This window comes from Cicer arietinum, chromosome 8, assembly GCF_000331145.2.
Source record: "Cicer arietinum cultivar CDC Frontier isolate Library 1 chromosome 8, Cicar.CDCFrontier_v2.0, whole genome shotgun sequence".
Lineage (NCBI taxonomy): Eukaryota > Viridiplantae > Streptophyta > Magnoliopsida > Fabales > Fabaceae > Cicer > Cicer arietinum.
The window spans coordinates 994,346-1,007,218 of NC_021167.2; the positions used below are offsets into that span (position 1 = coordinate 994,346).

Below are 12,873 nucleotides of genomic sequence, written 5' to 3' on the forward strand. Positions count from 1 at the left end.
GAAACTATAAGAGAATTGGAGAATGCTGAGAGAGAACAATCCTCTATCCGCTGAACAACCAGCTGATGAGAAAACAATTTCAGTACTTACTAAATATTATCCTAAGCTATGATGGGTCATTCACAACAAATGGCCAATATAACATCTATATATAAGACAAATGTTATAAAAAATAAATATAATTTTTAGAAATGATGTATTAATATTTCAAATTATATTCTGAATAAAGATAAAGCTTATGTGTTTCCTACAAGTGATTTCCATAAGTGCTGAGACTTGCAATAATATGTCAAAGGTGAAATTACAAATGACTAACTTAATGACTTTCATTAAAGAAAGTAAAAAAAAAAAATTTGCAACAATTTTGTGGAGTTTTTGGTGCCAGAGGAATGAGAAATTTTGGGATAACAAAGAAGCATCTTCTAGTCAAGTTACTCAATGAGCCATGGCCTTAAATGGATTTTAGATCACGGGCTGGATAATGTAAAGATTCAAATGGTCGACAAAGCAGTGGCAGACCTTATCAATCACTAGAAGGAGATTGTTTTTTATTTTTTTAGATAGTTTTCCAAACCTTAATGCAAACCAAAGTTTATTGAGCTAAACAAATGAAGTAGTTAATCATATTTTAATTTGTATTCCTCCTTTTAGTTTTTATTGAAGTGGTTTGTTATTATGGGAGAAAAAGTCTGTATTTTGAATAGGTCCATGGTTGAACCATGTGAATGTGATGTCCATAGTATATTAAAATCATCCTTCTAAGAAGGAATAAATGAATAAACAAAGCAAGAGGCAAATTGAAAGTCCAAACTTGAATCTCTCTCTTTCTCTCTCCCTCTCTCTCCCCAGCCATAGCCATGGGTCAAGCTTTTCGGAAGCTGTTTGACACCTTCTTTGGCAACCCTGAGATACGGGTATATCTATCAGCTATGAACTAATTTCTTTCAAATTTGTTTACTTGCTTACTATATTTGATTGATCTGGTTCTCACAGGTTGTAATGCCTGGTCTTGACAATGCTGGTAAAACAACTATACTCTACAAGCTTCAACTTGGAAAAGTTTTATCTACTATTCCTACTGTTGGTGGGTCTTTTTTTTATATTCTTTGTAATTAACTGTAATTATTATTCATAGTTCATTGCATCCATGTCATGTGCTATTTCTGTGTTGGTAGATAGTGATACCATTTTTTAAGAATCTAACCTTTATAGCTCTTCAATTATCTATTTGATTTTTTGTCTCTTGCTTTGCATTGGTTTGAATGAGGGTAAACAGACTTGCTTCCTTTGCCAGTGTAAAGACCGGTGAAGCTTTTGATGATCAAGCTGTTTTTTCTCACAATCTTTTTTTGCAAGATCTAAAGTTGGACATGTTAGTAGTTTGTTAATGATAGTTGTTAAATCTCTAATTTAATGTATTCAGTGCTGTCAAGTATTTGGGCCTAACTATTTGCTTTTCACAGTTTCACATGAAATTATATTTGAGTTTTGTTGACTAACTTGTTGTAATACTGTTGCCCTCTTTTGATATTTCTGTCAAGAAATTATTGAAAATGTTCATGGTAAGGATTTCTCATGTTAAAGACAATAGCTTATCCCACCACTTTGTTGAAACTTACTAAATTAATTTCATTAATGGTTTCTTTGACATACATAGGTCTATATGCCGTTTCTGTAGGCTTACAAAATTATTTTGCTTTGCAGGGTTCAATGTGGAGAAAGTTCAGTATAAAAATGTTGATTTTACAGTTTGGGATGTTGGAGGGCAAGGACGACACAAATTAAGGCCACTTTGGAAGCACTATTTTAACAACACCGATGGTCTGGTATGAATCACTTTCCTTGCTTTTTATGTCTCTTTCTCAGTGAAATAAAAGTTGTGCTATGCTGGCGGATTTTGTGAAAGATTTCTTCTTTCACCTACGTTAATATGTGCAATATACTTGGATACATAGCTTAATTAAATGTTTATAGTATAAAAAGTTATCATATAAGTTAGGTGTTTATGTATAATTGTTTTTATGACAGATAAAATAAAGTCAAATTGTTTTCATGTAATAATCTATAAGCTGTTTTCATAAGTTGAAAACAGTTTATGCACTTGTCATAAGTTGTTTTTATAAACTCTCCTAAACAGTCTCTTGAAAAGAAAGGTATGCGGAAATTAAGATAGCAAAGTTGATATTTATATATTGATTTGTCCATTTATGTAGATTTATGTTGTTGATAGCCTCGACCGTGAGAGAATAGATCAAGCAAAGCAAGAATTTCAGGTGGTAAAATCAAATTTCGCTATAGTATTATGTATGTGTGGAGATGAATGTATGTTATTGACAATTATGAATTGAATTAATTCATGGATTACTTGCAGGAAATTATAAATGAGCCTTCTATGCTTGATAATGTCATATTGGTGTTTGCAAACAAACAGGACCTGGTAAACCTTTGTAACTTTTTTTTCTTTCATTTCTGTTCTTTCTACTACATGACCTGACATTAAGGCTATCTCTGTCACTGAAGATCACGGATCCGGATTGCATGGAGTCCTGCAGCCGGTACATTTGTGGTCATCCAGTAAAGATTGGAGAATCTGGATTTCAAGTTCGGATTTTATTGTTTGTATTGAATCTAAAATCAATCTTGAAATCTAGCTGACCATCTTAATTGGACGACCACGAATGAATGTACCGAATGCATGCAATCCGGATCCAAAGATCACATGGGAGTCAAAGTATATAATTGGTTGACATAATGACATTGTTTACTGAATAAGCATGTATAGGATGAAATAATGCATGCTAATGTTAGTTTTCTATATTTTATTCTTGTTTTGTAGAGAGGGGCAATGACGCCAAAGGAAGTATGTGAAGGACTTGGTCTATTTGATCTAAGGAATAGAAAATGGCACATACAAGGCACTTGTGCCCTTAAGGGTGATGGCCTTTTTGAAGGATTGGATTGGTTGGCTTCAACTCTTAAGGAGAGAAAAGCTTCTAGATAGGATGATACTCTTCTAAGGAATCTCATCCTTCTAATTGAAAATGTTGCCATTCAAGAATCATATATAATGTAGGAATTTTTTTACTGTTAAAATTTGTGTAAATACAAGACCACAACATGTTCAATCAAGTTAATTTAAAATTTGTTGCTCTTATATTTAAGAGTTATGTATCCCTCCTCTCCCTTATCCTTCCTTTTGTTCAACCAAACAAATCCTAAGAGAGAAATGGTTCTCCTAGAGAAAATTACCCTCTATCTCTATCAATAGGAAACCAATTTCATTACTTATTAAGATTTTCTGCTTTGTTTAGTGTGTTTGAAATTTAAAAAAACTAATTAGTTTTGAATTTTAAATTAGTTGAGTTTTTTTTTTATATTAATTTGTACTTTTTATTTTTGAGTTTAAAAAACTAATTATTGACACTTACAATAATTTTGACCATCGTGGACCACTATTTTGACTTTTTTATTTTTGTGATTTTGAATTTTGGAGGAAAACTGTTTTTAAAATAAGTAAAAAAAAAAACCCTATTTTACTTGAATATCTTTTGTTTTCAAAATGAATTCATAAAAGTAAAAAACTTAAAACTATCCTGACTTTACCCTAAAATTTATTTCACATCAATTTAAATTTTAATGTAGATTAAATATAGTTATTATAGTTTAATAGTTGATTAATCACATTTAATTGATAGTTAATAAATATAATAAGATATTACAACATTAACTCATTAATTAACCACAACTTTCCTATGTTAAAATGTGTGTATATATATTTTTTAATAATAATAATAAATGTGTATTTCAAAATATAATTGCCCTCCAAAATCTTGTTTCCAAAACAAAATTAAAATATTCCATTTTAAAAATTAGTTTGTTAGTCTAGAAAAATAAATTTCTAAAATACATTAACATTTAAGTCATTTCTTTCTCCAATGTGTTGAAGAATTTATACTTTAATATTTTTAAGGTCAAAATATAGGTCGCAATTGGTTAATCGGGACATATATCTGAAAACAATATGGAAAAAAAGAAACCATCTAACATTTGTTCCAAAAATTCATTCTAGAAACAACTGAAATAGAAAAGAAAATGCGAGATATGTGTAGAGTAAAGGTATTTTAGTTAAATTAAATAAAGGGATGTGCAGAAATAAATTCTGGGGGTTTGGGTAGCAATGTGTCCTTTTTACAAAATATACAACCCATTGAACAGTTGGGCCTTTTTTTAGTCTAACCCACAGATTTCAACCTGAACCCTCTGCGTCTTCTTCTTCACCACTGACATTGCTGAATCGCATTTCAAGGTAACGAAGGTTCTTCTATTTCTACTATTTACTTTTTTCTGTTACGATTTCAACTGCTTATAGTGTGAATGCGAATTCATTGTTTAAAGTGAATTTAGTTAAGACTGAATCGATAATTTTTTCTTTTTATAGTTTTTATTTTATTGTTCTTTGAAAATTGAGACTAAGGTAGCTTTGAAATTTCTCTGTTACAATATTTGCTGGCAGAATGTAATTTTTTAGTTTAATTTTATTTTTATTTTTATGTTTGTTCAATGTTCACTCACCTTTTTCTTGTTGTTTGATGTTGAAAGCTAGGTTTAGATGGCTGGTGTTTAACATAGACATGACCTAAACACATGGGGACAAGAAACTTTGTATGGAGTTTTACTAAAAAGTTCATTACATTTGGACTCATTACTGTGACTGTGTCTGATCGTTATGTTACTGTTGTTCCTGTTCGAGGTGGCTCCATGTCTCCTACTTTCAATCCTAAAACTGATTCTTTGATAAAGGGTACTTTTCTTGAGAAAGGGATTTTTAGGAAAATATGGTTTTTACAATTGTGGTTTGGTTGGTTTGATTATTGATTATGCTGCAGATGATTATGTCTTGGTTGAGAAACTTTGCCTTCAGAAGTACAAGTTTTCACATGGTGATGTCGTGATCTTTCGGTAATACTGCTGTCCATCATTTTCCATGTATTTGACTCTTGAGAATTTCTTTACATTTATATGCCATATTTCTTTTGTATTGGATGCAATGTTGTCAATTGCAGAACAGTTTGTTCAAAATTGGAATTCTACCATAATAGATATACTAAATAGTATATCATAGAGAAATAGTTATTAGTTCAAATTCCGTTATGCTATAGCGCTGTTAATAGCAGCAATTTGACAACACTGATATGATGTCTGGAAGTTAATAAATAGGTAACTGTATAACTAGGTGAAGTAGTACCCACGGTGAACCTTGAAATTATTTTAACAATGCAAAGTATGTATTTGGGTTAATATTGCATTGCTGCTATTCACATTGAATGGTTCATTATGCAACCTATACATTATAGGCTATACTATCTGATCTTCCTCTAGAAATTAATGACATTTTGTTGTTATATTCATACATCTGTAAATTTATGATTTTGATCCAACAAAAAAAAATTGTTTTATCAGAATTTATAATTGAGACCTAAGTTGCTTTTATTAGAAGTCTTATTGACTCAATCTGAAACTTTCGTAGTTCCCCATTGGATTACAAAGAGACACACATAAAGAGAATAATTGCATTACCTGGTGAGTGGTTTGTTAATCGTCAAAGCCATGACGTACTAAAGATTCCGGAAGGACACTGTTGGGTCGAGGGAGACAATGTAGTTTCTAGCTCTGATTCAAAATCATATGGACCTGTAAGTTGCTATTATCAGTATCATTATGAGTTTCTAGCATATGACAGAGTTATGATTTGCAAAATGAAGAAAGAAAGATAAGCCTTTATAAAAGAACCATTTCTTTGACACATGAGCAATTATCTGTAAAGTCAATAGCAGTTTTGTTGACTTGTTTCAAAGCAATAAAGACTAAGATCTTCTTTGATTAATTAGGTATACTTAGATTACATTGCTTAATGTATTTATGCAAAATGCTGTTCACAATAGTTTCATGATCATCACTGGATCAACTTACTGATTTACATTCCACATATTTCATATTCATTCACTGCGAGCCATGTCTTTTGGCCCACCTAGGAAAAACTTGTTTCCAGCCTATTAATATATCAATCACTAACTAAAAAAAATCTTTTAAATTAAATTTCATGAACGGCATTTACTCTTTATTGAATCAGTGAGGAGTACTACATTGTTAGCCTTGACATAATTTTTTATTGATGGGTTATTTTAGACTTTGTTAATGCTTTAATGTCGGCAATTGCTGATGCTTTTTCTTTTAAACCTCAAATAATTATGTTAAAATGACAATTTTTGTTTGCAGATTCCTCTGGGTCTAATTCGAGGAAGGGTTACTCATGTTGTGTGGCCACCTCAAAGAATAGGAGCTGTCAAGAGTACTACACCAGAAAGATTACCTTCTTTATAGTTAGATCCTAAAGCTATTGTCTATTATCTTCAAAGAATAGGCGTCATGAAAAGAACCACACCAGAAGTATCAACTTTTGATCTCTAATGTTGTTGTTCCCTTTGGTGGGAAAACCATTATTTACTCAATTGGTCATTGTGGAGAAAATTACCAACCCATTTATTGATTGGATTAGTATAATAAACTTTGAACCTTTAAATTTTAATGACACGTTCTAAGCAAGGTAGTCTTTTTTTTTATGACCTTCTAAACAAGATAATCTAGGGTGTTACAAATTTGATGAATGATATCTTAACTGCTCTTTTTTAAGCAGAAATTGTCCAGATAATAATTCAAAGGGTGCCACTAAGTTTCTTAGTCCAAATGTGTTACCACTCTTTTCCAATACATGTTGAGCACTCAACTTTAATTATTTTCTTTCCTCAATGGGTGGAGAGGTTATAGGTGCAACGATAATTTGGGCTGAAGATGATGGGGGATGCAACAGAATAGCAAAAGATGTCATAATTATGTGGTGTATTTGTACGCATATGAGTATATACAAAGTCATTCGAACACTAAATAATCATATAAATTACTACATATTTATTGAAATATTGAAACTTAGTAATTGTCTTGAATGGTTTGACTATTTTATGAATATTGTAATTGGTGGGCAACAAAAGATAAAGTGAAGAAAAAGAGGCAAAAGGGAAGAAGAGAGGAAAAGAGCAAAAGAAGGTGAAAAACTTAAATTTAAAATTACATTTTTCTTTCGAGGATTGAAATGGGAGTTTAGTTGATAAATTGACGAATGATTAATGTTTTGAATCTAGCTGATTATCATAAGCTAACATTTAGAGAATTTTTAATAATTTTAATTAATTGAAAGACTAATTTGATAACTCATGACACTTTCAAAGATATAAATAAATGAATATTTATTTATTGATTTATGTTTGTTTACAACCATAAAAATTATTATTTTTGTATTCCCTACATCTAGCTGATTATCATAAGCTAACATTTAGAGAATTTTTAATAATTTTAATTAATTGAAAGACTAATTTGATAACTCATGACACTTTCAAAGATATAAATAAATGAATATTTATTTATTGATTTATGTTTGTTTACAACCATAAAAATTATTATTTTTGTATCCCCTACACGTTAAGATTGGATTATTTTTCGAAAACATCTAAAAAAACTTCTTATTGTAAGAGTTTAAAGTCTATTTACTCAAAATATGATTTTGTAATTTATGACCGATCAAATGTGATTAGATGTCTAGTGTAGCTATTAAACTCTTAATAACTAATTAATTGTAATTAAACTCTTAAAATAAATATTTAAAAAAAAAATCAATGAAACTAAATTTAAATTCCAAAATGTTCATTGCTTTCTTGCATAAGAAAACTGGTATACATCAAACAATTTTGAGAAACAAAAATATTTGATTATTTTGGACAAAATGTAAATATTTATTCATTTAGGCCCCTTCCAAAAATATAATTATTAATGATTTAGCTCTATAATAATGCTCCCTAAAAAAAGCTCTGTAATAATGAATATAATAAACAATAGTTTAATATCGAAGTTTAACTTTAAATTAGTGTCATTTTAAAATAAAACGAAACATGATTAAGAATCATTATTATACTCCTGTCAAAAAATAAAATAATTATATAGCGTGTTCACGAGCAGAGAATCAAATATATAACTAAGGTATGTTCTAAACTTGGATAATGCGCTTGTGTGAAATAATTTACGTATATAACAAAGAAATCATATAAGTATATTACGTATGATAATTTACCAACGAGCTCTCGTAGCTCAGTTGGTTAGAGCACCCGTTTAGTAAGCGGGAGGTCTTGAGTTCAACTCTCAACGAGAGCAATTTTGTTATTTTTTATTCAATTTTTTTTTTAATACACAAACCACTACATAATACTATATAACATTACTTCTTCTATTTATATCACATAACTTTTCATTTTCTATATATTTTAACATACGAAAAATAACTTATAACTTTACTCTCACAATATAGTAATATTAGTACAAAACATTACAACTACAACACTTGTTGTCAAGAATTTGCTTATTTGACTAATCCGTGTGATGTAAGAATTAACATCAATTCACCATCTTTCATCTCCTATCCAGGTATTTTTCTCTTTTGGCCCAGTAGGACCTTCCTCACCATACAACTCCACTGGAAGCTTTTTTAACAAATTACCAAATGAACTTCGAAGCCTTATAGGAAGAGCATGTAATATCTTATCCAGCTCAGTTTTTGAATCATACACAATTTTAGGACCCCACAGTCTCATAAACTGCAACCATTGAGGCTCTTTCACAACATCACCTAAATACTCAGCTGCAACAACCTCATAGGAAACACTTGAATCCACACATAAATTACTACGCCTAGCATCATTCCTAATCCCAATCCCAAGTTTTGAAGATCCTTGTATATAGGTTCCAGGATAAAAATAACTTGCATGCCCATTTTTTGATGAATACACAACAGCTTTATTTCCATCAATATACTCTAAGTCATATGCATCGACCCATTTACCACCACTATGCTGTGAATAATATATACTCCACAGCTCTCCACTGAAGTTGCTTATACGAAGTGTGAAATGTTCCCAATCACCTATATGCTCACCAATCTTGTTAAAAGAAATGCTTTTAATTCCAAATTTTAGAGTAGAGGGTCCATTGAATGGACAAAAAATCCACATTACAATATCTGTGAAAGTTCCACCAAATGCAGGCTTCACATGAACATAAAGTTTAGCACTTTCCAAGTCCCCATGTTTGATAGATTCCCTTCTAATAACATCACTTGGCAAATCTATCCAAAATTCTCCATCATTTGTTCCACCACCCGGCAAATTCGATCCATTTGAATCAATAGCCTCGCCTTTAGACTCACCTTTTCGGTACAAAAGGGCTCCATTACTGAAAAACCAATCAACAGAAGAAGGAAGATAAACTTCATCAGGATGAAAGAAAACAGTAGGGCCATAATGCTCTATAAGGGCATTTATTTGGTCGAGTCGCGGCATTGCTGGTAGAACGGGATTCAAATTCTTCAAGCACATAACAGGTAATTCTTCTCCCTTGTTCCAACAACAACTACTGCAAAAAAATGTCCCTACTGAAACTCCTTTCCCCAACATGCCTCGGTCGCAAGGTCTCAAATTCCAAACCCAAAATGGAAACTTAGGAAGAATAGATCCAACGTCAAATAATGTGCGGTAAGGTTCACATTTATCGGTCAGATCAACGCGAACACAACTAATTTCATCTAAATCTGGTTTCTCATGATTGTTAGTAACCAAGTAACCAAGGGCTTTGTAACCTTCAGGAGGCTGAGGTAGCCAAAAGTAAGCCGAATCAACCAGCGTGACCATTTTCTTTCGTCCTGAATCAGTACACCATACTAGAGTATAATCAAGAGGGTTCCTTAAAGCTGGTAACTTGTCGTGGTTGGAAATTTTACATGAGAAATCTTGCACTTGTTTAGCAACAAGTACAAAACCCCATAAAGGCTTGTGGCTAGGTTGACAATAGTGACCAAGAATTTGAAACCCATCTGGTATTCCAACTGGTTTATACACTGCAACAGCTTTAGTTGGCTCCACCATCACATTGCTGCTCCAAACTAACTCAAACTCAGTGACCTTAAAAACTTCAATTTCACCAAGGTTCACAACTCCAGAAGCAAAACCCTGTCCTGTAATCAGTAAAGTAATCACCATATATACAAAATTACATAATGGATTGATTTAAAGACAAACACAAGTTCCTAATTCCACAAAGTAAATTAATGTAGTATATGAGGGAATTTAGTGGATACAATAATTACAAGAGATAAACTAACATTATACATGAAGTGAAAGACTAGTTCAATCAAAAACAAATTAGAGACATCAAATGAAATTTCAACAACAACAAAGTCTTATCCCACTAAGTGGCGTCAGCTACATGGATCAAAGGATGTCATAATGTTCTATCATATATCATATACTTTTAACCAACTCATTAATCGTTAGGTCTTTCATAATAACTTTTAGTATAGTTTTTCTAGGTTTTCATCTGTCTCTAACGATTTGACTACCTTCTATCTCATGATCTACTCTCCTTACTACATAATCTACAGATCTCTTCTCCACATGTCCACACCACCTAAGCCGAGTTTCCACCATCTCTAATATTGTCATTCTGAATCTTGTCTCGTCTAGTCTTTCCACACATCAAACTCAACATTATAATATCTGCTACACTAATTAATATAACATAAAAGAATAACTTAATTAAGTAAATTAAATGAAAAACACGTGGGAGAGTAAAAATTGGTGTTTGTTTTACCTTGAGGCCATTGAGAAAGCGGAGCGGGAAGAGAAAAAGTGCGAGGGAGAGTGATGTCAATATTCCGTTTGGAAGGAAAAAAGCAGTTCCATTTGAAGCGAAACATGTGGAGAAGAAGTTGCAGAGACAGTTGATGAATAAAGTAAAGAAGTATTAACACTTTGTTCTTCAAACTTGTTATCATCATCATCATCATCATTTGTGATCGTGAATGATTGATAGTGAGTGTTTAACAACTTAACAACTCATACGGAGTTTTTGCGTGTTAATTAATTCTCAATTATTGCTTCTTTGTCTTCGCTTCGTTTATTCTCCATCGCCTTTTTCCCTTACCAAGTTTCCTTCTATTTGGTTTTTCTTAGCTTCTTCTTCTTCTCTTTTTTTTTTTTATTTACTAATTGTTTGTTTGCTTCTTTTTATTTTTAATTTTTATATATTTTTTTTTAGTATTTGATCTTATCTTCTTCTATAAAATTCAGTATTCCATAAACGAGATTGGATGACCATGAGGAAAATAATTCAACTCCAAATCATGTTTAGTTTAAGGATTTAATTATTTGTTGTTAAGAAGTAAAACATGTTTAATTGTTTTTATATTTCTCATTATTTTTTTTCATTTTGAAAATTACAAATTTAAAAAAAATATATATATATTTCCAAGTTACAATAAGAAGAGATTAATTTAGATTAACTTGTGAAGATAAAATATTTTATGCGTTTAATAAATTATATTCATTTATATGTGTGATTATAAAAGGAGTTGTAGTTAAAATTAAATATCGATAATTCTAGATTGAGTATAAATAAAATTTGATCAAATTAAGATATTAAAAAAGATAATTGATTAATAAAAAAAAGTTTCTATGCATTCTTAATATAATTTTTTTTACATTGAACTTATACAAATTAAATCATTTATTTTTACTTATTTTCTTTATAGCAAAATATGATATTCTATCGCAAATTAAACATATACAAGTTTGTAAGATTTTCGTTCATAGAAGTTTCTTTTTTCAATTTAAATCTTGTAAGCTTAATTTAATTTTAAAATCATTTCAATTATTAGTTGATGTTAAAACGTGACAAACGACAATGTGACCTAACATGTATTTGATATGGCAATAGTTGATGATATATCAAATATTTCACAATTAAGTATATTTACGAGGACTAAATAAAAAATTATCAAATTTTCAAAACCTAAACTTTTGAAATTCTCTTTCTTCTTCTCTTCCTTGGTACAACCTAGAATTCTACCTATTCTCAAATCTTTATCTACTTTTTCTTCGTTCAATTATAACATCATTTTCGTCTGTTACAAACTCAGCTTGTGGGTGTATGAAAGCAATGTGTATCTAACACTCATGAACATCCTAAACAACGATTTTTTAGATGTCCTCGTTGGGATGTTAGTAATTTTTCTTAAATTTGTGATTTTTATATTTATTATTTGTAGTTATAATTTACATTTACTAAATTTAATGATTAATTTTTTGTTTTTGTATGTATAACAAGGAGAAATAGAGAAAGGAGAAGAACAATGAGTGATAACCTTAATTCTCAACTTTTTTGATTTTGGATGGAGAGATTAAAACATGACACTTCTAACTTAATTAGATTTGTTTTTATTTCTTTTTTAATCAATTCAATTACTTTATTGCATTTTTTAATTTATTTTATTTAATTAATAATAATGATCCATCAATCTGCCACGTCACTTTACCCCATAAGATATTTTTTAACAACAACTAACAATAAAACTAAATTGAATTCATACAAATTGAAGAAAAAAACTTATCAACATGAAAATAAAAGACAAGAGGTTAGAGAAAAATATCAAATATTTGAATTTTTAAAAAGATAATATTTAATTTAAAAATAACACAAAATAATAAGATAAATCAAATAATTATGATTAGATGATGACAATGTAAAATAAAATTTCAATTGTATTATATAAAGCTTATTTCTTTTGACAAGTATATATAAAATTTAAATTGTATTATATTACACAATTTAAAAACCAATTGTTACACCGAAACAAACTAGTGATATCTTGCTGATTCACCAAAACAAAAAGCTCTTTCTGGTGTCGTGGAGGGAGTTTATCCATCAAGTAGAAGAGCG

The 12,873-nt window shown here is 30.3% G+C and overlaps 3 protein-coding genes and 1 non-coding gene across 8 annotated transcripts; 3 read left to right on the forward strand and 1 right to left on the reverse strand.

Annotated features, from left to right (window-relative positions):
• The first annotated feature begins 162 nt into the window (after window positions 1-162).
• LOC140919130 (uncharacterized) lies at window positions 163-3,171 on the forward strand. Its single transcript, XM_073364684.1, has 6 exons — window positions 163-914; window positions 994-1,084; window positions 1,705-1,826; window positions 2,214-2,273; window positions 2,372-2,437; window positions 2,837-3,171. Exons 1-6 carry the CDS (start codon window positions 858-860, stop codon window positions 2,999-3,001), a joined length of 561 nt encoding a protein of 186 aa, XP_073220785.1. The 5' UTR covers window positions 163-857; the 3' UTR covers window positions 3,002-3,171.
• Window positions 3,172-4,151: 980 nt separating this feature from the next.
• LOC101505185 (uncharacterized) lies at window positions 4,152-6,620 on the forward strand. Of its 4 annotated transcripts, none has more exons than XM_004511381.4 (5): window positions 4,152-4,306; window positions 4,604-4,750; window positions 4,887-4,959; window positions 5,528-5,693; window positions 6,277-6,620. In XM_004511381.4, exons 2-5 carry the CDS (start codon window positions 4,645-4,647, stop codon window positions 6,379-6,381), a joined length of 450 nt encoding a protein of 149 aa, XP_004511438.1. In that variant the 5' UTR covers window positions 4,152-4,306; window positions 4,604-4,644; the 3' UTR covers window positions 6,382-6,620. The 4 variants fall into 4 exon arrangements, with proteins under 4 accessions (XP_004511438.1, XP_004511435.1, XP_004511436.1 ...); XM_004511378.4 differs by having other exon boundaries at window positions 4,153-4,306; window positions 4,604-4,801; XM_004511379.4 differs by having other exon boundaries at window positions 4,159-4,306; window positions 4,600-4,801.
• A 1,565-nt stretch (window positions 6,621-8,185) lies between these two features.
• On the forward strand, window positions 8,186-8,259 carry TRNAT-AGU (transfer RNA threonine (anticodon AGU)). The gene has a single exon. It is a non-coding gene; the product is annotated as a tRNA-Thr (tRNA).
• A 116-nt stretch (window positions 8,260-8,375) lies between these two features.
• LOC101506697 (hypothetical protein At1g04090-like) lies at window positions 8,376-11,129 on the reverse strand. Of its 2 annotated transcripts, none has more exons than XM_004511384.4 (2): window positions 10,747-11,129; window positions 8,376-10,111 (listed from the first exon to the last, which is right to left on the reverse strand). In XM_004511384.4, the coding sequence occupies exons 1-2, from the start codon at window positions 10,943-10,945 to the stop codon at window positions 8,505-8,507; spliced, it is 1,806 nt and encodes a 601-aa protein (XP_004511441.1). In that variant the 5' UTR covers window positions 10,946-11,129; the 3' UTR covers window positions 8,376-8,504. The 2 variants fall into 2 exon arrangements, with proteins under 2 accessions (XP_004511441.1, XP_073220495.1); XM_073364394.1 differs by lacking the exon at window positions 10,747-11,129 and adding an exon at window positions 10,496-10,718.
• Between the last annotated feature and the right edge of the window lie 1,744 nt (window positions 11,130-12,873).